Below are 25426 nucleotides of genomic sequence, written 5' to 3' on the forward strand. Positions count from 1 at the left end.
ATGTATCTAACATCTCTATATTAAGGAGGAGAGAGATACTGTGGTTTGGACATGATCAGAGCAGGGAGAATGAGGCAAAATTTGATACCTCTGTCTCGCCCTACTTGAGTGAAAGACAGGTGGAGTCGAAGAGAAAAAACTACACTTCCCGTCATGCTCCGGGCCACCTCCGGGGTACTTTCGTCTTCACGCCTCGACCTTGCGGAAATGAAAAGAGTACTTCCGGGTCCGGAGTTAACCGGGCTCCGGCAGCGTTGGTTCGGCCCTTTAGGGCCTTGCTCCGAAGCTCCGCCTTCGTTTCGGTCTTTCTGGAAAACCCGCTTTGATCTCGGCGGTGCGGGACAGGTATTTCCCCGTGGCTGTGGGTGCTTCTGGGACCGTCTACAGCAACCGGGCGGACAAGGCTCTTTTCCTCGGAGGCTGGAAAGCTTGGAGCGGAGCAGGGCACTGCGGGCCTCTGGAGGGAAGCAGGTTACCTGGGTCGTGGTCCCGACATTGACATTTTGTTTCTTGTTTCTTCTCTCCGCAATTGCAGCGTCCCGGGTGCCTGTGTGTCTCCCATGGCTGATACGACCCCAAACGGCCCCCAAGGGGCGGGCGCTGTGGTAAGTGAGCCGGCAGGGTCGCGTTGGTTGATTTGCCAGAGGTAGGAAGGAGCAGGAAGTACTGCGAGGACCCGGAGCGTTCCAGAAGCGCAGAGATTTCTGGACTAGGATGAGTGAGTGGGTGCGGGTGCTGAGAGGGGAGAACCGAAGGGAAGCTACAGAGGGAGCTACAAGTTTGCTTCTGAAACCACAACTGGCTGTCTTGGAGCAGGTGGCTGTCACCTGCGTGTCCTGGAAATTGGTTCTTCTTGCCATTCCCCACACCTCAGTCTCTAATTGTCCTAGGCCCCAAGGTTGAAGATGCCGTGTAAGGGTATGCCGTGACACTAGCCTCATGGCGCACTTGCGTGGGGACTGGAAACCTATGTGTCAACTTTATGCCATTGTATAGAAATGACGCACAGAACCATCTGTTGTTTTCCTTCTTCACATTGTTCTTACTTCTTTACAAAGCGAAGTACCAAGCTTTTGTAATTTTTTTTTTTTTAAGATGCCAGTCAACAACTTCCTAGTTACTTGCATCCGAAGCATTATTATCCTCTAATTTTTCCACCCTAAGTGTGTGAATTGGGCGAATTACTTTTTGAAAACATTTTGCAAGTATTTCTACATAAACACTTTAAAATTTTGCTGGCTCATTTAAAAGTCTTTGTTAATCCACAAATATTTCGGTATTCTTTCACATGACCACGTTAAGTTATCACATGTGGGAAATTTAACATTGATAGGTGGTATAAACTGATATGCCATTCATGTTCAAGTTTCCTTAATTGTCTTTTAAAGCTGCTTCCTTTTCCTCAGGGGTTCTGCCAGAAAGCATGCATTATGTTTACTGGTCATATATCTGCTTCCCTCCCGTTTTTGTCTTTCAAGACTGGTAATTTTTTTTTTTTTTTTTTTTTGTGGCCAGGGAGATTGAACCTAGGGGCCTTGTGCTTTGTGCATGCTAGGCAAGTACTCTACCAACCGAACTACATCCCCAGCCCTAAGATTGTTAATTTTCTAGAGCCCAGACCTGTTCTGTAGAATGCTTCTCAAACTGGAATCACATGAATGATTATTTTCTCTGTGCATTATAAAAAAGCATTTCTTTTATTAATTAATGATGGACCTTTATTTACTTATTTGCTTATATGTGGTGCTAAGAATCCAACCTAGTGCCTCACACATGCTAGGCAAGTGCTCTACCACGGAGCCACAACCCCAACCCCATATCAGGAAGCATTTCATGTTCATTTATTATAAAGATTATAATATACATTATAAAGATGCCTTTTTTCCCTTTAATTAAGAAGAAGTTTTTGAGGCTCTGTATCTTGTTCCTCAGTCGTTTTTTTACCTGAAGATTCATTAATATTTTTTGTCTGTACTATTTACTGCTAGTTGGTGGTTGGCCAGGTCACTCTTTTTTGTTTTGTTTTGAAATGTGGTCTCACTTGTTGCCTAGGCTGGTCTTGAACTCTTGATGGGCCTAAGTGATCCTTCCTGCCTCAGTCTCCCAAGCAGCTAAGACTATAGATGTGTGCTACCAATGCTAGTCACTCTCAAAAATCTAAACCAAAATATGCCCTTTTGACTTTTCTTTTATTGTATGATAAAATGAAATGCATAGCTCAGCAATTTATGGTAAAATGAACACCCTACACAAATGGATTTTAAAGAAAATATCCCTAAATTAAATTTCAGATTGTGATGTAGAGCTTGGACATTTGTAGAGGAACTGAGCACAGAAAGCTAGATTTAGCCTTCTGTTTGACCATTCCTGATCATTTAAATTTAGGGGAGAAATAGTATGGTAGGTAGGATATAATCAACAAGAGGCATATTTCATATTTCTGACAGTACCTACATATTGATTTAAGAAGGAATGCAGTAGAATGTATTTGAATTTTTAAATGTTCGTGCATTTTTACTTAAAAAGTTTTTTTTTTTTACACTTTTCCCCCCAAAGATAATGAAGTTAAATTGCTTAAAAGCAGTGTTCTGAAACTTCAAATACACCCATTAGTGAGTTTCAAAATTAGCTCTGTGGAAGCCTTTTTTTTTAAAATACATTAAGAATAAGTATTATTTGTGAAACTTTGTTATCCTTCATATACTCATGTATGTTTGTATTAGATCTCAGTGTTAACAGTATTTGTGGTACTGTAGTTGAAAAATGTAAAATTCTCTTTAGAATATGAATATAAAATACATCTTAATGATAAAGCATATTTTTATGTTTTTTAGTGCTAATGAACATGTACTGGAGAAAGAAAAGCAGCAAAGGAAAAGAATAAGAAAAAATGAAGAAATATGCATGTAGAAGTTTAATATAGTGTCACTGAAACTTATAGGGACAAATAAAGCACAAATCCCATCTTAAAACTTGTAGGGGAGCCTAAAGGGGATGCAGAAAGTCATAATCAGAGAAGCAGGCGATATTTAATAGTTGATAGTTGTATGTTGAGCACCTCCACTGTGTTAGGCAGATCATCCACTGAGTAATGAGTTCAACTGTAACTGACTGATGACTGTGGTTTTTACTTTGTCCTTTCAAAAGTTTATTTAATTCAAACTGGGTTTGTGTGTTGCCTTTTTATTCAGTTCTGAGACCTGCCTATTTGGGTTTGAGATTTTGCTAAGAATAGGCATTTGGTTCTCTTGAGAGCAATTAGTTCTTATTTAATGTTCTTTTTAAATAGATGAAGCCAATATTACAAGTGTTGAAAGAACACAGACAATTGTAGTTAAATTTCTGTCCAGGTTCCTGTGCTTTCCAAATCAACACTATAGAATTTTTTAACTTGTCATTGAGCATTTATGTGAAACAGTTAATTGCCTTGAGAGTTTTCATTTAATGATTTAAAAACAAATGTTATAAGGTTGTTGAAATATTTTGAATATGAATAAAACTATATATTCTTAACATAATTTGCAGGCTTAATTTACTACCATATTTTTCTTTTTAAATACAGCAATTCATGATGACCAATAAACTGGACACGGCAATGTGGCTTTCTCGCTTGTTCACAGTGTACTGCTCTGCTTTGTTTGTTCTGCCTCTTCTTGGGTATGTACTATACATAATTCTGGCTTTGATAATTGTTCTGTTTTTTTATGAAATACTTTTTTAGGTGTAAGAATTGTTAAATTGTAAAAGGTTCAGGGACAGATAAAAATACAAGTCCTTAGTAATATAATCAGTTGGAAGGATTTATGATTTGTGAAACTAAGCATGGTGAAAATCTGAGCGAAAATGTAGGTGCAGGGTTAAGACAAGTTCATGATTTTTGCATTTTTGATCTTTTTATCTTGATGCGAAGAATCACTGCTTTATAAAATTTAGTTGGACATATGTATATGAAATGATGCTTCTAAGAAGGTAGAACAAGTTCAAGTAATTTTTTTCTATTGATAGTTAAATGAGTTAGGTGTTGTGCAATTATGATGCAATTCACAAGGGAGGAAGAGACATGGTAGTTGTTTGTCTCATGATAACTTCTCCTCTGGTAATTTACAGGTTGCATGAAGCAGCAAGCTTTTACCAACGTGCTTTGCTGGCAAATGCTCTTACCAGTGCTCTGAGGCTACATCAAAGATTGCCGCACTTTCAATTAAGCAGAGCATTTCTGGCCCAAGCTTTATTAGAGGACAGCTGCCACTACCTGTTGTATTCACTCATCTTTGTCAATTCCTACCCTGTTACAAGTATCCTTTTCTACTTTTTTGATAGTGAAATGACCAACTAAATATGTAGGGGATCTGTTGATTATTTTTTGCTATAGGAAAGATTAGTAACAAGGGCATTCGATAAAAGTTGAAGTTTTTGCTTTTTGGCACTTCATTTATATGAAAAAGGTATGCTTATTTTAAAAATTTCAGACACTAAAGCTTGAAATGTAAACTTTGAAGAGCTGATTTGGGATTTTTAAACTTTGTCTATTAATGTTCTTCTCTTTTATAAATTTCTTGATTAACAATGGGTATTTTAAAGTTCAGATTCAAAGCATAAGCTTATATAGGATTTGTGAATACTTAAAATTTTCTTTCATTTAACTGGGCATATGTGGTGGTACAGTCCTTTAATCCAAATAACGCAAGAGGCTGAGGCAGGAAGATCCCAAATTCGAGGTCAGTCTTACAAACTTAGCGAGGCCCTGAGTAACTTAGTGAGACACTGTCTCTGAGTAAATTAATATATAAATAAATAGGGCTGGAGATGTAGCTCAGGTGTAAAGAAGCCCTGAGATCAAGCCCTCGTACCTCCCCCCCCAAATATTTTTCTTTCATTTAATTTATAGCTTCTTTGAGAAAGTATCTAGATGTCTTCCTTTTAAAAAGGTAGATCATCACCTATTTCCTTTTTTTTTTTTGTAGTTGTAGTTGGACACAATAACTTTATTTATTTATTTTATGTGGTGCTGAGGATTGAACCCAGGGCCTTGCACACATGTGAGGCGAGTGCTCTACCACTGAGCCACAATCCCAGCCCACCTATTTCCTTTTTTAACTTTCAGTGACCTAGGAACAAATGAAAATTTATCAAGAAATGATTAGTAAATTTAAAATAATATTTACTGTATGTAATGTAGAAACATGGATAACATATATGGAAACAACATATAGATACATATGGATAATCCATGTAGCTATTGAGAATTAATAACTCATTTGGAATATGTATGCTTTCACAATTTCAAAAGTATTGCCGGATGATAATGGGTATTATTCCAAAAAGGAGAGAAGTTCTACAATTCATTGTGTTTGGGAAGCACCAAGTTAAAGATTTTGAAATAGGATTCTTTGTTATAGGACCTTTGTGCATTGTGAGATTAATGTTTCTTAGTTTTTTTTGTATAGATCACCCATTAGGAAGTTACTTAGTGTTTTAAGAAGTGCTGATGTAAGAGTTTGAGGGTTTTTGTTTCTTTGTTTTGTTTTTTGGTGCCAGGGATTGAACCCAGGTGTGTGTAGCCACTGAGCCACATTACCAGCCCTTTTTTATATTTTGAGATAGGGTCTCACTAAATTGCTTAGGGCCTGGCTGAGTTGTTGAAGCTGAATTTGAATTTGTAATCCTCCTGCCTCAGCCTCCCAAGCTGCTGGGATTACATGTGTGCACCACTAATCCAGTTTAAGGGCTTTTGAATATTTCTGATACAACTATATATAGTGGAAAACATAAAAAAATATTTCTCTAAGACTAAATGTCCACTTAGATGATACCTATATTGTGAATTATCATTTTTAAATAGTTTTTGTTTTTGTCATTCTGGGGATTGAACCCAGGACCTTGTATATGCCAGGCACACACTCTACCTATAGGTCATGACCTTTGTGATGTACACTCAGTTTCCCCAAGCTAGGGGGATGAGTCAGATTAGAAATATTAAAAGTATGAGAAATTTAAGAAATAATACACAAAAATAAGTGAAAAGCAGGATCCGATGGAGACGAGCTCTGATGGAGATTGGGTCTATCTCTCCTAAATGGAGTCCCCAGGCTTTATTTAAATGAGTAGGAACACCAGTGGGATTCAGTGTAAAGAACTTCCTGAGGAAACAGGAAGAAGGTGGCAGAAACAACTTGGTTGAAGCTTAGCAGGTCGTACCCACCTTCGTCTGCATTTGTACCTAGGTCTTTGAGCTAAGGCAGGATGTCAGCATAATCTGGGCATTATTGAAGTTCTCAGAAAAGTAACCTCCCTGCCTTGTGATGGCTCATACAAACCCATAATCATACGTGGCCTACACAGCCTCCAACACGTAAATACTGGCAAAATAAATTTCCATTTCCTCACTATTTATAAAGGGATGGAAGTGAAGTATAGCTCAGTGTCTGGCACAGATCAGGTGCTTACTTAACTTTTGTTGAGTGAGTCATGAGGTCATGCCAAATGAGACCCATGACTGGGAAGACAACCCGTCTTGTATATGCAGTTGGTTATTCACTAACCCATTTCTCATGGGAATGTTGAAGTTTAGGATTTCTTCTTCCTTAAATTTCTATGGGAGGGGAAAGGGAGCAGTGAGAATAACATAAACTAGTAATTGTCAAGGAATACTAATCTAATTCCTAAGGAAGTTAGGCATTATGGTAATAAAGGTGGCCAAAATATTATCATAAACATTCTGATTTTTTTTTTTTAAATATCTTTATTTGTGTTTATTTTATTTTATTTTTTTATGTGGTGCTGAGGACTGAACCCAGGGCCTCACACGTGAAGGGCAAGCACTCTACTACTGAGCCACAGCTCCAGCCCCGATCTTTGTTCTTACAAAGGTGATACATTGCCCTTGCTCTATCAATGACAAGTACTTAAGAGTTAAAATTGTAAACTTTTCACCCCTTATCTTTTCTAAATAATTTAAAAGTGACATTGAGAGCTAAGATTATGAATATGTTATTAACAGTTTGTTCCCAAGCTTTGTGCTACATGTCTATTATCCCAGCTAGTTGGGAGGATAAGACAGAGAATTAAAAGTTAGAGGTCAGCCTGGGCAATTTAGTGAGACCCTGTCTATAAGTAAAAAGTTAAGGTAGTGTACACCTCGGTTCAATCCCCAGTACTAGGAAAAAATGATTTATGAACTCTAGAATATTAGCGATAAAAGAATCATTAGAAATCTCTGGCTTTGATTTCTTGTTGTTTGACAGAGGATAAGGAAAATGAGGTTTGTGATAGAGCCAGGACTGGAAGGCTGGTGTCTTGATCCCAATTCAGGGTTCTGTTTTCATTACCTGATACTACTACTTATTGAATCGATCTTCAAGTCTGGATACATGTCAGAGTTTAAATTGTATTATTTAAGCCAAAACAGTTTCACAGAGGGCCTTAAAGAAGAGAGGATTATACCTTTCATCAGCTTCAAAGGATTTATGATTCATTAAAAAGTTTAAAATTGTGTGTGCATGTGTGTGTGTGTGTGTGTGTGTGTGTGTGTGTGTGTGTGTGAGAGAGAGAGAAAGATCTCTGGGTAATTGACATTTTAATTCTTGTGAGTGGCAAGAAAGAATTGGTCAGGGTATTAATTTGGAGAACTACTGTATTAACACGATTTGGTTCTTTTAATACTATATGAAGGTGCTTACCAATTGGAAATTGGAACCTTTGGGTCCTAACAGAGAATGTAATAAATTTGAGTCTTAGATTGTTAGAGCATTACCACTTCCCATTCATGTCAAGCCTTCAGCAAGTATAGAAAAACAATGATTCATTTCTTAGAAACTGCTTATATTTTTAGGGCCAGTGTTTTTACGTCACGATTGACTAATAGTCTCTATCATTTCATGGAAATGACAATTTTTTTTTTGTTTTGTTTGTTTTTATTATAAGGCTGGCAAAAATTTGGGGTGGAGAATGGAATTTTCTGAGAAATTTCTGTTTTACAAAATGTTGCATGAAAATTGTATATTTACCCTGGGGCATTAAGCCAAATCAATGATTTTAAATACAGAGATTTTCTGTTTATGTCTGAAATTAAACTGATGAGACTTTCAGTAGATTATATACCACCCCAGATATATACTATCTTTTTTATTTTTACTAATTGAGAGGATAATTATATCAGCTTTATAGGTATGTTATCTTAAAATATAATGGGATCTTTGTAGGAAAGAAATAATAAAACATCTTCAACTGAGAAAAATTTGGGAATTATTCCTTAAACCATTGCCTCAAATTCTCTTCATTCTCTTAATGAGACCCTGTCTATAAGTAAAAAGTTAAATGTGCTGGGGTTGTAGTTCCGTGGTAGTTTATACCTGGGGTGAGATCTGTGAAAGCACTGTAAAAGACTATCTCTGTGTTTGAAGATTAACTTAAGTGGCCAGGATGGCCATTGTGGGGTTAAAAACCGCATGCATAGAAAAAAACTAAGTAGCCTAGATTTTAATTTAATTTAGCAAATATTTGCAATGTTTTATTACCTCAAAAACTTTGAGGTAGCCTAGATTTTAATTTAATTTAGCAAATATTTGCAGTGTTTTATTAACCAACCAATAAAAAATAAATGAAAAAAAACTTTTCACTATTAGTTTTCTTCATAAAAATAATGGTGTTTTAGAAAGTGAAATAGTTTACTTTCTTTTTTATAAAAAACAAAAACTTCATTTAATTCAAAATATATTAGTAAACCAATAGCCATTTCACTGAACTCACTTTGCAGGTGGTGTTTCTGATTTGTATATTTGAACTTAATACATGGCTTGTTTTGCAAAGTACTTGATAATTTTGTGTTTTCCTTAATTGTTTTCTTCAGTGAGTATTTTCCCAGTCTTGTTATTCTCTTTGCTTCACGCTGCCACATACACGAAAAAGGTCCTTGATGTAAGTAAAATAATGCTGTTTCTTTGATTCCTGGGAGTTTAAGATCTAAGACACTCTGGCATTTGTCACAAAGAAGTTCCTCTGTTCTCTTACACACTTGTTATGAATTATTTAGTGATTTAGTAGTTTTGAGTTTTAGAAGTTTTTATTGAGGTGTCACAAATAGTACATTTTGGGGCTGGGGATATAGCTCAGTTGGTAGAGTGCCTGCCTTGCATGCACAAGGCCCTGAGTTCGATCCCCAGCACCACAAAAACAAAACAAATATAATACATTTTGTAGATAAAGGATTGCACTTAAAATTATTCCTTGGTTCTCAGAGGAATTTCCATTTTTTAATTGTTTTTTAAAAACCTTTTTAAGTTTGATAGTTGCTAGGTGCAGTGGCACATGCCTGTTATTCCAGTGGCTCAGGAAGCTGAGGCAGGAATAATACAAGTTCAAAGGCAGCCTCAGCAACTTAGTCAGGCGCTGTCTTAAAATAAAAAAAGGACTAGGGATGTAGCTCAGTGGTAAAGCACCCCTGGGTTTAATCCTCAGTACAAAAAAAAAAAAAAAAGATTTGATGAGTTGTCAGAGGTTTCTTATTTAGTCACTGTATAATTCCAACATACCAGATAGACTATACCAAATCTCTCTTACACTAATATTAAGGACTGCTGTCTTCCTAAAACTATTTCATACTGGATTGGAACATTAAGCCTAACATAAGTGTGCCAGGTGGATTTACTGCATATACCCTGAAATTTTAATTAAAATATCCAAATTTGTGCCTTGAATCAGACTTCATTGGATTTTATAATTTCTTTTTTTTTTTTTTTAGTCGTAGATGGACACAATACCTTTATTTTATTCATTTATTTATTATATGTGGTGTTGAGGATCGAACCCAGTACTTCACGTGTGCTAGGCAAGCACTCTACCACTGAACTACAATCACAGCCCAGGACTTCATAATTTTTATCATTTATTGGCTAAGGAATCACAGATATTTTAACTGTATTACTGAATAGGCAGATTTTGTTAAGATTGGAGAGAAATAATAACATTTTTTGGTAAAATAATCTTTTTTTAAAGAAACAAAAGCATCTAAGAATGAAAAATATTTTCATTAATGTTTTTGACTTCAAATACACAAAATAAAGCAAGAAAATACATTGTTCATTTTTAAATAGTTTGTAAACTTTCAGTCATTTTTGTATCACTAACTTCTGGTTCTCTTGCCTGTTGGATGTGCTATTTATCTATAAAGAAAGAAAATTTAGTCAGCTCTTAGTTATCCCTTGGTTCTGCATCTGTGGATTTAACTGATTGCAGGTAAGAAATATTTGCAAAAATAAGTTTGTGTCTATAGTAAACAGGTATAGACTTTTTTCCCCTAAATGATACAATATTAACAATTATATATATAGCGTTTACATGGTATTAGGAATTATAAGCAATCTAGAGAAGATTTAAGGTATAAGAGGATGTTTTTAGGTTATATGCAAATACTGTACTATTTTAAATAAGCATCTTGAGTATCTGCAGATTTTGGAATCTGAGTGGTATCCTGAAACCAATCCTCCATGTTTCCTGAAGGGTGACTGTAATTGAGTTATCAAAAATACTTCATTATCACTAATGTATATTTTCTTTTGTTTTAGGCAAAGGGTTCAAATAGTTTACCTTTATTGAGATCTGTCTTGGATAAATTAAGTGGTAATCAACAGAATATTCTGAAATTCATTGCTTGTAATGAAATTTTCTTGATGCCTGCTACAGTTTTTATGCTTTTTAGGTAAGAATAAAAATACATTTGTTTTGGAAAGCTAATGACTAAATGAATAAATAAAAATATTAAGTTTTATGTTGCTTGGAATTATGGTCTTGTAGTAATAGTTATCTATGATTGCCTCCTTATTTTGTTTGTACCCTTGGTATGGAAAGTAATTCATGAATAAAGAAAGCTTTCCTTTTGAAAGTTAGAACATTAAAATATCATTGATCTCTCTGTTGATATCTTGCATTTAAGTTTTAAAACAGGGCATATGTCTATCTGGATGATTCTTTTTTCAATTTTTAGTTTTCCAAGGAACAAGATATTATAGATAAAAGTTAAAATATTATTTGATTATAGGTCTTAGTTACAGTTTTTTTAATCTTTTAGTTGTCGATGGACCTTTATTATTTATTTATATGAAGTGCTGAGAATCAAACTCAGTGCTTCACACATGCGAGGCGAGTGCTCTACCAGTGAGCCACAACCCCAACCCTTAGTTGCAGTTTTGTTTTGATATGTACATATAAAAGAATCCTTTAATAATATACAAGTGTGTAGTAAATACATAAGTATCATCATTTATTGTCTCTCCCATGCTTTTTCCTACTTGAATGTTTTCATAACCTGTTTATACTAATATACAGTCATGGTTTGTTTCATTTAATGGTTGTATAGTGTTATATCAGATGAGTGTGCTGTTTTATTACCCATTTCTTTATTGGTGGACATTTTGTTTCCATGTTTTTTTTTGTTTCCAAATACTGATGTAGTATACATCTTTTTCTGCTTACACTTAGGTGTCAGTGTTTTCTTTAACATATCAGACTTCATTTTGCCGTATTATAAGCTAAATTGATTTTGTGTTTAATAGAAATACCAAAATGTCCTGTAAAATGTCTACATATCTTGTTTTTCCTAATCTTGTTGATTTGTAATAAACTATTATTGATTATAAATTTATATTTTATAATTTCATATTCATTGCCTTGAAAAACTAATGATGTTTGTGTATACCTGATAGTTACATCTTTCTTTAGCAGTCTCTCTAAACATTTTGTAGATTTCCTTAAATGTAAATGCATCTTTTCCTATCTTTTAAGTAATGCTTTCCTCTGAAAACTCTATGGTCACCACATATTGCTTAAGTTATGGGTCCAACTAGATAATATACTTTAAATAAAGTTCTAGATTGATGCAAATGAAAGATTTTTATTTATTTATTTTATTGTAGTTGTAGATGGACACAATACTTCATTTTATTTATTATTTTTATGTGGTGCTGAGAGTCAAACCCAGTGCCTCACACGTGCTGGGCAAGTGCATATTACCTAGCATGTGTGAGATTCTGGCACTGCATAAAAAAAAAAAAAGTTAATTGAAATAGATAATGTTGAAAATTCTTCCATCTGCAAGGAAGCTGAATATAGAATTTGATGCATCTTTAAAACTTTCATCCCAAATTTTAGTTAAGTTTTATCCTAAAAACTGGTTACATGAAGGGTTAATGTAATCTAAGTCAAAGGAAAAAAAGAGGGATAAAATAAAAATTTCAGTATTTTCCCCTTGATGTATAGGTCTAATTTTCATCTCTTTCTTGTGTGATCTTGATCATTTAAACACTTTAATTATTAAAAGGAACTTTTTGCCTCCTTACTTTCTTACTCATTTTTCTTGGGTTATCTAATCCTGGTCTTGAGGAATACCAGGTTCTGCCATTTGTTTCCTGTAAGTAGCTAAAAGTAAAAATAGTAGGTAACTTTTTTTTATTATATATATGGATATGGATGTAATTGATGTCTACACTTCGAAACCTCCAAATTCTGTTTAATAAGCAAAATTATTTTGTTCCTCTTCAATTAGCTTAAGGATCTGGGGTTGCAACTCAGTGGTAGTGTGTTTGTCTAGCATTTGTGAGGCCCTGGTTCCAATCCTTAGCAACACACACACACACACACAAAAAAAAAAAACCTAAAATAATTTTAATGAAATGCAATGCAATTTAGAGAAATACCTCATTTTTCTTGGTAGATTAATTAAATTGTGCTCCTTAAAGATTTCATTTAAACACTTACTATGTACACATACATCTTAGTTTTCACATTATTGTAAAGGAGATATGAATTTACTAGAAATATTTAAAGAGGAAATAGCTTTATTGTTTTCTTTACTCTTAACTTACTCTTGTAGTGAAACTGTATTTTGGTGTCTGTTGTCCAACTTCCCTGTATTCCCCTTCCCTTTTCCCTTCCTAATCTCTAGTAATTACTATTTTACTGTCTTCTTTGATATCAATTTTTTAAGCTTATACATATGAGTGAGAACATACAATTTTTGCCTTTCTGTGCTGGGCTTATTACTTTATAATGTCCTCCAGTTCCTTCCATTTTTGCCATGAATGACAATATATTTTTTTGTGTGTGGCTAAATAATTATTATGTGTATGTACTTGGATATGTATGTCACATTTTCTCTATTCATTCTTCTGCTGATGGATTCCTCAGTTGATTTTCATATCTTGGCTATTGTGAATAGTGATGCAACAAACACAGGAGTGTAGGTATCCCTTTGATATGTTGATTTCATTTACTTTAGCTATATACTCGAAAGTGGGATATAGCTGTATCATACTGTAGTTCTGTTTTTGTTTTTTTTTTTAATTTTATTTAGTTTTGTGAGGAAACTCCATACTTTTCTCCGTAATGGCTGTACTAATTTACATTCTCACCCACTGAATTTAATAGTTGCTTTTTCTCTGCATCTTCACCAAGCATGTTATTTTTTTATTTTTTTCATTGTAGCCATTCTGATGAGTAAGATGATATCTCATTGTGGTTTTTGATTTGCATTTCCCGGATGGCTAGTAGTGTTAAGCACTTTTTCTTGTTGTTCATTTGTATATTTTCTTTTGAAAAACACCTATTCAGATTATATGTCCATTTGTTTAAGTTTTTTTAACTCCTTATGTGTATCATGTATATTAATCTCTTCTCAGTTGAATAGTTTGCAATTATTTTCTCCCAGGTTGCCTTTCATTGTTGATGTTTTCTTTGCTGTGCAAAAACTTCTTAGTTTTATATATCCCATTTGTCCATTTTTGCTTTTATTGATTGCCTTTAGGGTCTTATGTAGAAAAGTAATTTGCTTATTCCAGTGTTTTGAAGTGTTCCTCTTATGATTTATTCTAGTACTTTGATAGTTTCAAGTCTTTCATTTAGGTCTTTGACCATTTCGAGTTGACTTTAGTATATGGTAAGAGAGAGAGGGATATAATTCCATTTTGCCTGTAGATATCCAGTTTTTTTTAGCACCATCATAAAGGCTATCCTTTTTCTAGTGTGTGTTTTTGTTTTCCTGTATATGTTTTTGACACTTTGTTGAAAATTAGTTGGCTATATTTATTTGTAGGATCTCTTCTGTTCTCTTGGTCTGTGTTGGTTTTTATGCAAGTATCATGTTGTCTTGGTTACTGTGTTCCTTTATGTGTAAGAACAGGTAGTGTGATGCTTCCAGTTTTGTTCTTTTTGCTCATAATTTTTTTGATTTTTCTAGTCTTGTTCCATATGAATTTTAGGTTTTTTTTTTTTTTTTCCTATTTCTGTGAAGTTGGTGTTTTGATACTGTTTACATTGAGTCTGTGTATCATTTTGGGTATGGACATTTTAACAATATAAATATTCTTTAGCTATAGCTGAGGATTGAACCCAGGGGTGCTCCACCACTGGCTTATGTCACTGCCCTCTTTATTTTCTATTTTTGAGTCAGTCTTACTAAATTACCCAGGCTGGCCTCAAACTTGCAATCCTCCTGCCTTGGTCTCCTGAGTTGCTGGGATTACAGGCATGCACTGCCACACCCAGCAACAATAGTCTTTTAGTTCATGAACAAGGAAGGTCTTTCTGAGTTTTGTTCTTTTTTCAGTGTTTTGTGTTTTTTTATTACTTTATTTTAAAGAATTAAAATTTGTTTATGAAGTTATATTCCATTTCTTTTGTTTGTTTTGTTTTGCAGTGCCTGGGGATCGAATCCAAGGTATTGCATATACTAGACAAGGGCTGACCCACTGAGTTACATCCCCAGGCCTCCATTTCTAAAAGGAAAAGCTACTTATGCTTTTAAATATGTAACTTGAATGTACCCAAGCTAACATTTAAAGCAATCATAAATAATGACTATTCTTTGTGTGCTACCTTTCATGGTAGACACACAGTCTAATATTAGAAAGCTATATTTAAAAATGAACTAACTTATAATTTGAATTGTCTTACACATACATGTACATGCATGCAAAGATGGGTAAACGGATGATCATTATAATTTTATTCCTAATTGTGAACCGGAGCTATCCTAAATATTCATTACTAGGGAGCTTATTACATAATGGTACAAGTAAGTATAAGAAGGAGTATTTGAACCTATAAAAAGAACAAGGTAATTTCTGTATTGTCATATGGGATGCTTTCCAAGGTATAATATGTTAGTTAACAGTAGTATGGGGTGTTACCATGTGTGCACTGTTAGTATTAGCCATTTTGTATACTTGTGTACATAAATAGAAGTATATTTGAGATTGTGCTAAAACTTTGAGAAAGGGCTAATTTGGATGAGGGGAAACTTGTTTTTCAGTGAGTATTTTCTATGTACATTTTCTGTATTGTTTGCATTACTTCTTCAATTTATGTATTTATTTTTAAAAAATATTTTTTGGTTATAGATGGACAGAATATCTTTATTTCATTTATTTTATGTGGTGTTGAGGATCAAACCCAGTGCCTCACCCATATGAGGCAAGCGTTCTGCCATTGAGTCACAACCCCAGCCCCTGTCTGTTTTAATATTTTTTAGTTGTTGATGGACCTTTATTTATTTGTATGTTGTGCTGAGAATCGAACCCAGTGTCTCACACATGCTAGGCAAGCACACTACCACTGAGCCACGACTCCAGCCCCTGTTTGTTTTTTTGATTTTTAATTTTTTAATTTTAGTTGTCAGTGAATCTTTATTTTATTTATTTTTTATATGCGATGCTGTGAATTGAACCCAGTGCCTCACACATGCTAGGCAAGTGCTCTACCACTGATCTACAACCCTAGTCCTACTTTTTCAATTTAGAAAGTTAATTTGTCAAATTGTTGGAGAAAATGGATGTAACATTTAATTTAGTGATGTTTGTAAGTTTGTACTTTTTCTATAAAAGTAATATCATGCATTGGGTGCAGTGGCACATGCCTGTAATCCCAGCAGCTTGGGAGGCTGAGGCAGGAGGATCACGAGTTCAAAGCCAGCTTCAGCAACAGCAAGGTGCTAAGCAACTCAGTGAGACCCTGTCTCTAAATAAAATACAGAATAGGACTGGAGATGTGTCTCAGTGGTCAAGTACTCCTGAGTTTGATTCAATATCCCCTCCCCCCCGAAAATAATATGATGCAACTTGAAAGACTAAAAAATTAGCATAAGAAACTACCTTTAGCATCTTAATGTATTTTCTCCAAATTAAGTTTCAATATACAGTTGTAATAGTACGTATAGATTTATGTTTTGCTCTTTTCAAAGTTGTTATATAGTTTTTATAACAAAGATTGTAAGTAGTTGCATACTAAATCCATTACATAAACATAATGGTGTTATATAAATTTATGTCACCCTACTACTTTTCTGTCCACTGTAGGTTTGTGTTGTGTTTTTTCTTTCTTTTTGGTGATAGTAGGGATTGAACCCAGGGTCTCTTATATGCTTAGGGAAGTACTCTAACACTGAGCTACATCTCTGGCCCTTTTTAATTTTATTTTGAGACAGAGTCTTGTCTAGGATGACCTAACTTGTGATCCTCCTGTTTCAGGAGTAGCTGGAATAATAGGCTTGTCCCACCATACCCAACTTATTTTTTCTTTATTTATTTTTGCAGTACTAGGCATTGAACCCAGGATCTTGCACATGCCAGGCAAGTACTGTATCAGTGAGCCACATCCTCAGCCCCATTGCTATGTTTTATTAGTTATTTTCATGAAAGTTTTAATCCAGATGGAGTTTTCTAGGAAGAATTCCAGACTTGGAGTTTCAAAAACGTATCTATAGATAGATAGACATAACATATATTTATATATACATATCTTTCTTGAGGTATTTAATTATGCTTTTTAACCAAGAATACTAATTAGTATAGGCTGTGTAAATTTGCTAGTGAGCCAGTATAATTTTTTTTAAATATTTTGTTTTTAGTCGTAGATGGACACAGTACCTTTATTTATTTATTTATGTGGTACTGAGGATTAAACCCAGTGCCTCACACTTATCAGGCAAGCGCTCTACCACTGAGCCACAACTCCAGCACTGCCAGTATAGTTTTGAGTTTTTGTTTGTTTATATAAAATAAAGTACTTTTTATTTGAATATGTGTTAAGTCTTAAAATTTAATTTCATCAATGATAATTATGGAAACGCTTTTATGTAACTTACTGATTTATTTAGTATAATTTCAGCTGAGCACAGTGTCCCACACTTGAAATCCCAGCTACTTAGGAGGCTGAAACAGTAGGATTTGAGGCCAACCTCCGCAATTTAATAAGACCATATCTCAAAATAAAGTAAAAAGGGCTGGGGGTATTGCTCAGTGATAGAGTAACCCTGGGTTCAATCCCCAGCATTGAAAAATAAATAAAAAATTCAAAAGTAATACATGGCCAGGTGTGATGGTGCACGCCTTTAAGCCTAGCATTTTTGGGAAGCTGAGACAGGAGGATCATAAGTTTGAAGTTAGCCTGAGCAACTTAGCAAGACCCTGTCTGAAAATGAAAAGCACTGGGGCTGTAGTTCGGTAACAGAGCACCTCTGGGTTCAATCCCTATTACCACCAAAACAAAATAGGTAATATTTATAGATTATGTTTATAAAAGTTTAAGCAATAACATTTTACTCTTTACCATCATCTGTATTCTTTTATTTCCTTTTTAAAAATAACTTGGGTTTAGATATATTTCATTTAAATGAAGACATACATTCTCCATTTGAATTGACTATTGCCTTTTGAAAGTATATGTATGAATTGGTAATGTATGTTATTACTCTGTATTTGTTTATTTCAGTGGTCAAGGAAGTTTGCTCCAGCCTTTTATTTACTATAGATTTCTGACTCTTCGATATTCCTCCAGAAGAAATCCATATTGTCGGTAAGCTGATGATAAGTTTAAGTATGTTCTGTTTTTTAGAGAATTGTCGAAATGTAGTATTTTTAACTTGTAAAAGTAATTTGACTAACAGTTTAGAACTTGGAAGAGACATTTTTGCAGCTCTGTTTGTTTTTTATTTAGAGACGGCATTTCACTGAGTTGCTTAGTGCCTAGCTTTTGCTGAGGCTGGCTTTGAATTTATGATCCTCCTATCTCAGCATCCCAAGCTGCTGGGATTACAGGCATGTATCACCATGCTGCTGGTGGTATAAATTTAAGTTCTATGTGTTAGAACTAGCTAGGGTTATTGAGATAGTTGTACAGATGCTATTTGACTTATGATAGCGTTATATCGTTATAAATTCATTGTAAGTTGAAAATATTGTGAAGTCAAGAATGCATTTAATACACCTGCCCTATCAAACATCACAGCAATCAGTACACTATGTCAGTTGTTCACTGTCATGATTAAATGGCTAACTGGGCTTGCAGCTTTCTGCTGTTGCACACTCTCACAATTAAGAGTATTCAGCATATTTCTAGTCGTGGAAAATATGGTTTCTGTTGAATGTGTCACTATTCCACCATCATAAAATTGAAAAACTGGAATTTCTTAGTCTGGAAACATCTGTATTTCTTTTTAGAAATTACAACTGGGGTTATCTTGACCACCTTGAAAACACTACTATGGTTAGGTAATTTAAAGATGTGTAATACAAAAAATCCCATTCTCTAGGAGCTTTCCTAGTTGAAACAAAAACATGTCCTGAATACTAATAAGCAATAGTTTAGGATAAAATATTCACAAATCAATATATAGTCCCCTTCATCCACAGTTTTACTATTTCTTATTTCAGTTACATATCATCCAAAAGTGGAGAATTCCATAAATAAATAATTCACAAGTTTTAAATTGTGCATAGGTCTGAATAGAATAATGAAATCTTGTGCTGTCCTGTTCCTTCCCACCTGGGATGTGAACATCCCTTTGTCTAGCATATCTATGATATATAATGCCTAATTTATAAATAAAGGTTTATCATAGGTATATGTGTATGGGAAAAAAAAAAAAAAAACAGCCCCAATGGAGGCTCCTGGAACATGTCTCCCTTGGGTAAGGCAGGGATCACATATGGTTGCTTTTTTTTAATCCATATTATCTATAGTCCACAGAAGCGGGAGTGGTCATTGGGCCAGAAGATAGACAAGCCTAGGAAAATTTCCCAAATTAGAGATTTAAATTTGATCTGGAAGGATTAAAACATTAAAGCATTTTAGGTAGGCAGGCAGATATTAGGAACATGAGTTCAGAGGAAAAAAAGTGCAGGCCATGTTTGAAGGGGCATTGAGTAAAGGAGTTTGACTCCAGTGCAAATTCAGAATGATAAATTGCTAAAGCAGGTTAAGAAGGTATATTGGAGTCATGTCAAAAACTTCTTGAGTTTCAATATCAAAAATTTAAAATCTGTTAGATGTGTGGGAATGATGATTTTAACATGCTCAGAATATTCTGATATTCTTGTATAGAATGGGTTGGATGAGAATAATGAGGAAGCAGAGAAGTATTTTAGGAAATTAGTAGTTTTCAGGAATGGAAGTTTAGTATACACTGAATTATATATTCTGTTCTTAAAGTGAAGTAGAAATAAAATGAATAACTGCATTTAGTAGATTTTAAAATGTAATTTGGTAATGTTAACACAGCTTTTATTTTCCTGTTTAAAATAATGTAGTAGAATTCAGCCGGAAATTCAATCAGTATGTTATGATTAATTCTATAATACCATCACAAGTACACTTAAAAGAGCTGAATTTGAATGCTGACCCATCATTTACCAGGTGTGTGACTGTAGGCAAGTTATTTAAATTTAAATTTCTTCATTGGTAGAGGTGGAAACCTCCTCCTGAGGGTGAAATGAACCATATTTTAAAAGTACTTAGACTATTCAGACATGTGCCTCTAGTCTCTGCTATTATGTAGGCTGGTGAGGTAATAGGATTCCATGATTCCAAGAATTCAGGCCAGCATGGGTAACCTATTGAGACTTTTTCTTTAAAAAGTAAGTACTTAGACTCTTGTTATTTTTTAGGTTCTAAATAAATATCTTCCTTATTCTATGAGCTGATTTTTCTTTCTGGGGGCTTTTTATGCTTTTTTTTAGACAATGTCTTTTTATGATATTTTCTGAAGTAGAGCTTATTTGTTTTAGACATACAATCCTAATGAGTTCCTTAATGAAATGTCTTCATTTTTATTGATTCCATGAGTCTTTTCCTTTTCTTTCTGGTCCATGCATTCATTTCAGGTATTATCTTCTAGTTCCCTGACCTGACCTTCATTTTTCATTAGCAGATTATACCCTTTTTTTTTCATATACCCTTAAGTCACATTAGTACATCTAGAAATTTAGAATGTTTCAGTAAATAAAAATGAAAAGATAGCAGTGGGTCAAGCTACCACAAATATGTGCTAATAAATGTCTTCAAAGATTGCTTATAAGTATACATTTTAATCATAACAGTGGAAAGGTAATGGAAAATATCAATAAAAAATGCAATAAAACTACATCTTCTGAACTACACTATTTTTTGTTAAGGGTTTTGAGGCTGTCTGTACTGACAGTTAATACCATTTTTACCTGTCATGATATTTATTGTTTTAAAACTTTAAACTCAGCTCCTGAGTCACAATAAACTCATTTAGGTACTTAAAAACCATATGTCACTGATGGCCACTGTATTAGACAGCCCAGATACCTGGTATTTTCATCATCACTGAAGATTCTGCTGAACACCATGACTCTTTTCTTTCTTTTTTATGACCACAGTTTTTTTTTTTTTTTTTAATTTTATTTTCAGGCTTTTTTTTTTTTTTTTTTTTTTTTTCTTTTGAATTATTTCCTCAGGGCAAATACTGAAAAGTATGATTTTGGGAGGGCCAAATACCATTTTTATAGTTCTTGACAAATATTGCTAATTAAAAAAAATTTTTTTTTAGTTGTAGATGAACATGCAGTATCTTTATTTATTTTTATGTGGTGCTTAGGACTCAACCCAGTGCCTCACACATACGAGGCAAATACTTTACCACTGAGCTACAGCCCCAACCCCTATTGCTAATTTTTTTACAAAAATTTGTATTTGTTATTATTTTTTGTTATACATGACACTGGAATGTATTTTGACATATCATACACACATGGAACATAACTTTTCATTTTTGTGGTTGTATATGATTGACCACAGTATTTTTTAGGGTACTTTCTAGCTTTATTCATTTGACTGAATTATTCAGAAAACATTGATAATGTATGATTATAACAGGTGCATGTAGAATTAAATATCTGCTTTGTGGGACTTACTGACAAGTTAATTAGACTCCTAAGTCAGTATGATGATAAGGTGCTGTGAAATCATAGAGAATAGGAGATAAGTGAGAATTCACTGAGAAAGTGGGATAATAAACCAAGTCTTTTTTTTTTTTAATATTTATTTTTTTTTTAGTTCTCGGCAGACATAACATCTTTGTTTGTATGTGGTGCTGAGGATCGAACCCAGGCCGCACACATGCCAGGCGAGCCTGCTACCGCTTGAGCCACATCCCCAGCCCTAAACCAAGTCTTTTAAAGAATGAACCTGAGTCCCGGCACAAGGGTGCCTGAAAGTACTTGTCATACCAACATTTGATGTCTGAGCTCAGGAGATACATAGGGAAGTGGTAAAGGTCTTTGCCCAGAACGATAGATGGTAGAAAGGACTAGATCATGAAAAGGTGTGGATGTTATTTCGAGGTGGGGGAGCCTTTGAGGTTTGTACATGGAAGGATTGGGAACACCTGTTTGATCTGATTTTTACAATATATATCTACATATATGTATATGTAGTTGTAGTTTAATTAGATGGACAGCATGCCTTTCTTTTACTTGCTTATTTTTTGTGGTGCTAATGATTGAACCAAGTGCCTCACATATGCTAGGCAAGCACTCTGCCACTGAGCCACAGTCCCAGCCCCCAATTTAGAGTTATTTCAGAAGATGTATTACAAGCTTATCAAGAAGAGAAGATGACCTGTGCAAACCCATTAGAGTAGTACAGAGCCTGCACTAGTAGAAAAGCTAAAATGTTAGAAAGATACTTAGGATGTAGCATTTTAGGGTGTGGGAAGAAGAATGAGATAGAATGCCTCCATCTCCAGGTTTTGGGTATGGTAGCTAAAGAGACTGTGAATAATGGTGCTGTAACAAGGAAAATACTGGCCTTTGGTTGTATGTGCATTTTTGCAAATTGTATTCCTGTCTTTGTGTGAGAGCATATTAAATACTTTAAAAAAAAAAGTTCAAACTATAAATGTCACAAAACGGATACAGAAAAGTAAAAGAAGAGTTGCATCTTCATGCAGGATGAGTCAGCATATAAGGTCAAACTCACGAATAGGAAAATACTCTTGCTCTTTCAAATCACTTACAAATTTTACAGTACAATATATGTGATTTTGGATATACCTGCCAAATAGTATACATGTAACATGTACCATGGGTAATAAAGGGTACTTTGTAGGCAGTGAGTACAGTTGGGGCAAAGGCAAAGTCCACACTGTGTTTGAGGCATATCTATGCAACATAACTCAATTAGAAGTTGTGGCAAGAGATGAGCCATAGTTAGATTGAGATGAGATCATATAGTATATTGTATGGGCTTTAGTCTGAATATAAAGAGCCAGTTCTATCAATAGAAAGAAGCTCTGGGAAGTAACTTCTATTGACCATCTTTGTTGTCTCATTTAAACTTCATTACAACTCTGTTAAGTACATGCTTTTAATTTACAGAAGAGGAAAACTCTGAGAGAATATGTTCTTTAGTAGTGTGTGAATTACCCATAATTTTTTTTTTTTGCTCTTTTTAAGAACAAGTTGAGGGCTGGGGATGTGGCTCAAGCGGTAGCGCGCTCGCCTGGCATGCGTGCGGCCCAGGTTTAATCCTCAGCACCATATACAAACAAAGATGTTGTGTCCGCCAAAAACTAAAAAATAAATATTAAAATCCCCCCCCCCCTTTAAAAAAAAAAGAAAAAAGAACAAGTTGAATTTGCCCAAGTTAAATGTGAATATTACCTGACTCTACCAAAGAAAAGAATGAAAGTCTTTCCTAATCTCAGTCCTCAGAGATAGTTTTTATTTTGGTGGTGCTGGGGATTGAATCCAGGGCCTTGTGCGTGCAGGGGAAGCACTCTACCAACTGAGCTATATCCCCAGCCCAAGATAACTATTTTTTAGAATGCTTTTGTTATTTGAACTTTTTCACTGAAAAAAGATATGGGTGCAGATTTTGAGAATTTCATTGTGGAGATATATATATATATTTATTTTTTTTTTGTGGATGTGTTTGTTTTTTTTGAGATGGGTCTCACTATGTTACCATCACTGGTCTTGAATTCCTTGGTTCCAGCAGTCCCCCTTGAGTGCTGGGACAACAGTTACATGCCACCCTGGAGATGTATATATTTGTGTGTTCCCTATGGTTCATTCTATGTTAATCATTCCTCAAATTCTTTGTTGACTGGGTAACATCTTCATCAGCATTTTGTAACACTATACTGCTTTTTTCTTGTGTTTTTTAAAAAAAAAACTATTTTATCTTGCAGGAACTTGTTTAACGAACTGAGAATTGTTGTTGAACACATAATAATGAAGCCTGCTTGTCCACTGTTCGTGAGAAGACTTTGTCTCCAAAGCATTGCCTTTATAAGCAGACTGGCACCAACAGTTGCGTAGTTTAACATCTAGTTAAGCTATGTATATAATATAAGCATTATTAACAGCTGGTACTTCTACTAGGGTATACTAAATTCCAGGTGTTAACACTGACCTCAATTCAATTTACATAGTAAATGCATCTCAATGGAAAAATAGTCATTTTCCTGGCATGTTAAATCAAGCCTTTTCAAAAGTTGATGAGAAAAATTTTACTGTGCTCTGTTGCTAATGGTTAAGGAAGTTTGTATCTAGTGATAAATGTATCAATTTTTTTAGATGCTGCTGTGCGTGTATCATGAAGTACATTTATTTTTTGAAAAAATAGTTCTGAAATTTGTTTCTACCTAATTTGTAACCTAATCTGGCATGAATTCATTATGGTAATAACATGTGAATTTAGTATATTTTAAGACAGTATTCTTTTGCCATTCAGTAATTTTGGTTGATGATTTAACAGAAGCACTGTAATTCTATTTCAAATTGTTATTGATTTTGTGCTACTTTGCTAGGACAGATTTATTTTGGATGTATCATTATAAGAGGCAGTTTATGTCTTATGCTAGGAGCTTCTGAATTTTTATTTCCATAAGAATTCTGTGGCTTTGATTTTTTTTTTTTTTTTTTTTTTTTAACTCAACTGTAAGCCTGTTAGTCAATTGGATAAATATTTGGGGTCACATAACCACTTTATATCAGAAAGTAGTAGTGACACAACTTTGCTTTCAAAGACCCATTGAGAAATATTTCTTAAATAGGAAATCCTTTTACAAATGTGGACAGATAGGTTTATTAGTATTATAGTTTGTAAAATTACCTAGTTCAGGTTCTTGACTTCAGTTTTCTTGGTTTCTTAGGCTTGAATTTTCCTAGAAAATTGCAGCAGTCAGATGCCTTTTGAAAGGAATGTAACTGAAGATTGAGCATATGGCTATACTCATGTCTGAAATAATAATGAAGAATATCCTGTAGATTACATATTTATCCATCAAATCTGATTTGAAAGGTTAAGTGGAAAGTTTTTTAGGTAAGGTAATATGTAATGGGCCTGGGAGAGGAATCGGGAATAGTATGCATTTCAGTCTTATAATGCATAGATATATTTGAAGAAATTGGCTGTATTATGCAACTGTGATTTGAGTTGTATAATGTGTTAAATCCTGTTCATTGAACTCCCATCAACTACTTTATAAAATTCATTCTGATCCTTATTATTGTTGCATGATTGGGAATGTTCAAAAACGTAGCACAATTTTAGTATAGAATAATATAATTGTTTTTGTATCCTGTTTTCTTCTGTCTGCATGTAATATGGATTTCTCAAATACATTCATTAGTGATTTATCAGTAATATCAATTTTCCTTTTGTTCAACTTTCTAATCTATAGAAAGATGAAATTCTTAGGCTAGATTGCCAGAAAAATTCTACTTTGATAGCTTAACTGTAACCAGCTATTTTTGTATTTTTGTAATATTTATCCACTATGTTGGAGAAGCAACCTCATAATATACAGTTGATTTTGTGTGTGTGCAACTAGCCTCATCACTGTATGTGTAATCTGATGATTTTGAAAACTAACTTTCTAGAGCAATAAAGTGACTATAATGTTAAGTGAACACACTTATTTCTAATGTGTTTTAAAATATTATCTAATTATATCAAGAAATTTTGGCAGCTGAAGGCATAATTTATTTGAAAAAAATTTCCTTGTTTTTTTTTAATTGTTAGAAGAATTTGAGAAGTAGTGCTGTGAGAGTTCATTTATACCTATTACTTAGCTTCCTCTTATGTCAGCATCTTATATAACTAGTAGAATATTTATCCAGAGTAAGAA

General features: G+C 34.2%; 1 protein-coding gene across 2 annotated transcripts; it reads left to right on the forward strand.

Moving 5' to 3' along the window:
• Window positions 1–221: 221 nt before the first annotated feature.
• Tmem33 (transmembrane protein 33) lies at window positions 222–25208 on the forward strand. Of its 2 annotated transcripts, XM_027938490.2 has the most exons (9): window positions 222–345; window positions 536–605; window positions 3563–3657; window positions 4108–4295; window positions 8849–8916; window positions 10563–10696; window positions 17758–17841; window positions 23483–23603; window positions 24449–25208. In XM_027938490.2, exons 2-9 carry the CDS (start codon window positions 561–563, stop codon window positions 24452–24454), a joined length of 741 nt encoding a protein of 246 aa, XP_027794291.1. In that variant the 5' UTR covers window positions 222–345; window positions 536–560; the 3' UTR covers window positions 24455–25208. The 2 variants fall into 2 exon arrangements, with proteins under 2 accessions (XP_027794291.1, XP_027794282.1); XM_027938481.2 differs by having other exon boundaries at window positions 23483–25208.
• The last annotated feature ends 218 nt before the right edge of the window (window positions 25209–25426 follow it).

The sequence above is a fragment of the Marmota flaviventris genome, chromosome 7, assembly GCF_047511675.1.
Source record: "Marmota flaviventris isolate mMarFla1 chromosome 7, mMarFla1.hap1, whole genome shotgun sequence".
Lineage (NCBI taxonomy): Eukaryota > Metazoa > Chordata > Mammalia > Rodentia > Sciuridae > Marmota > Marmota flaviventris.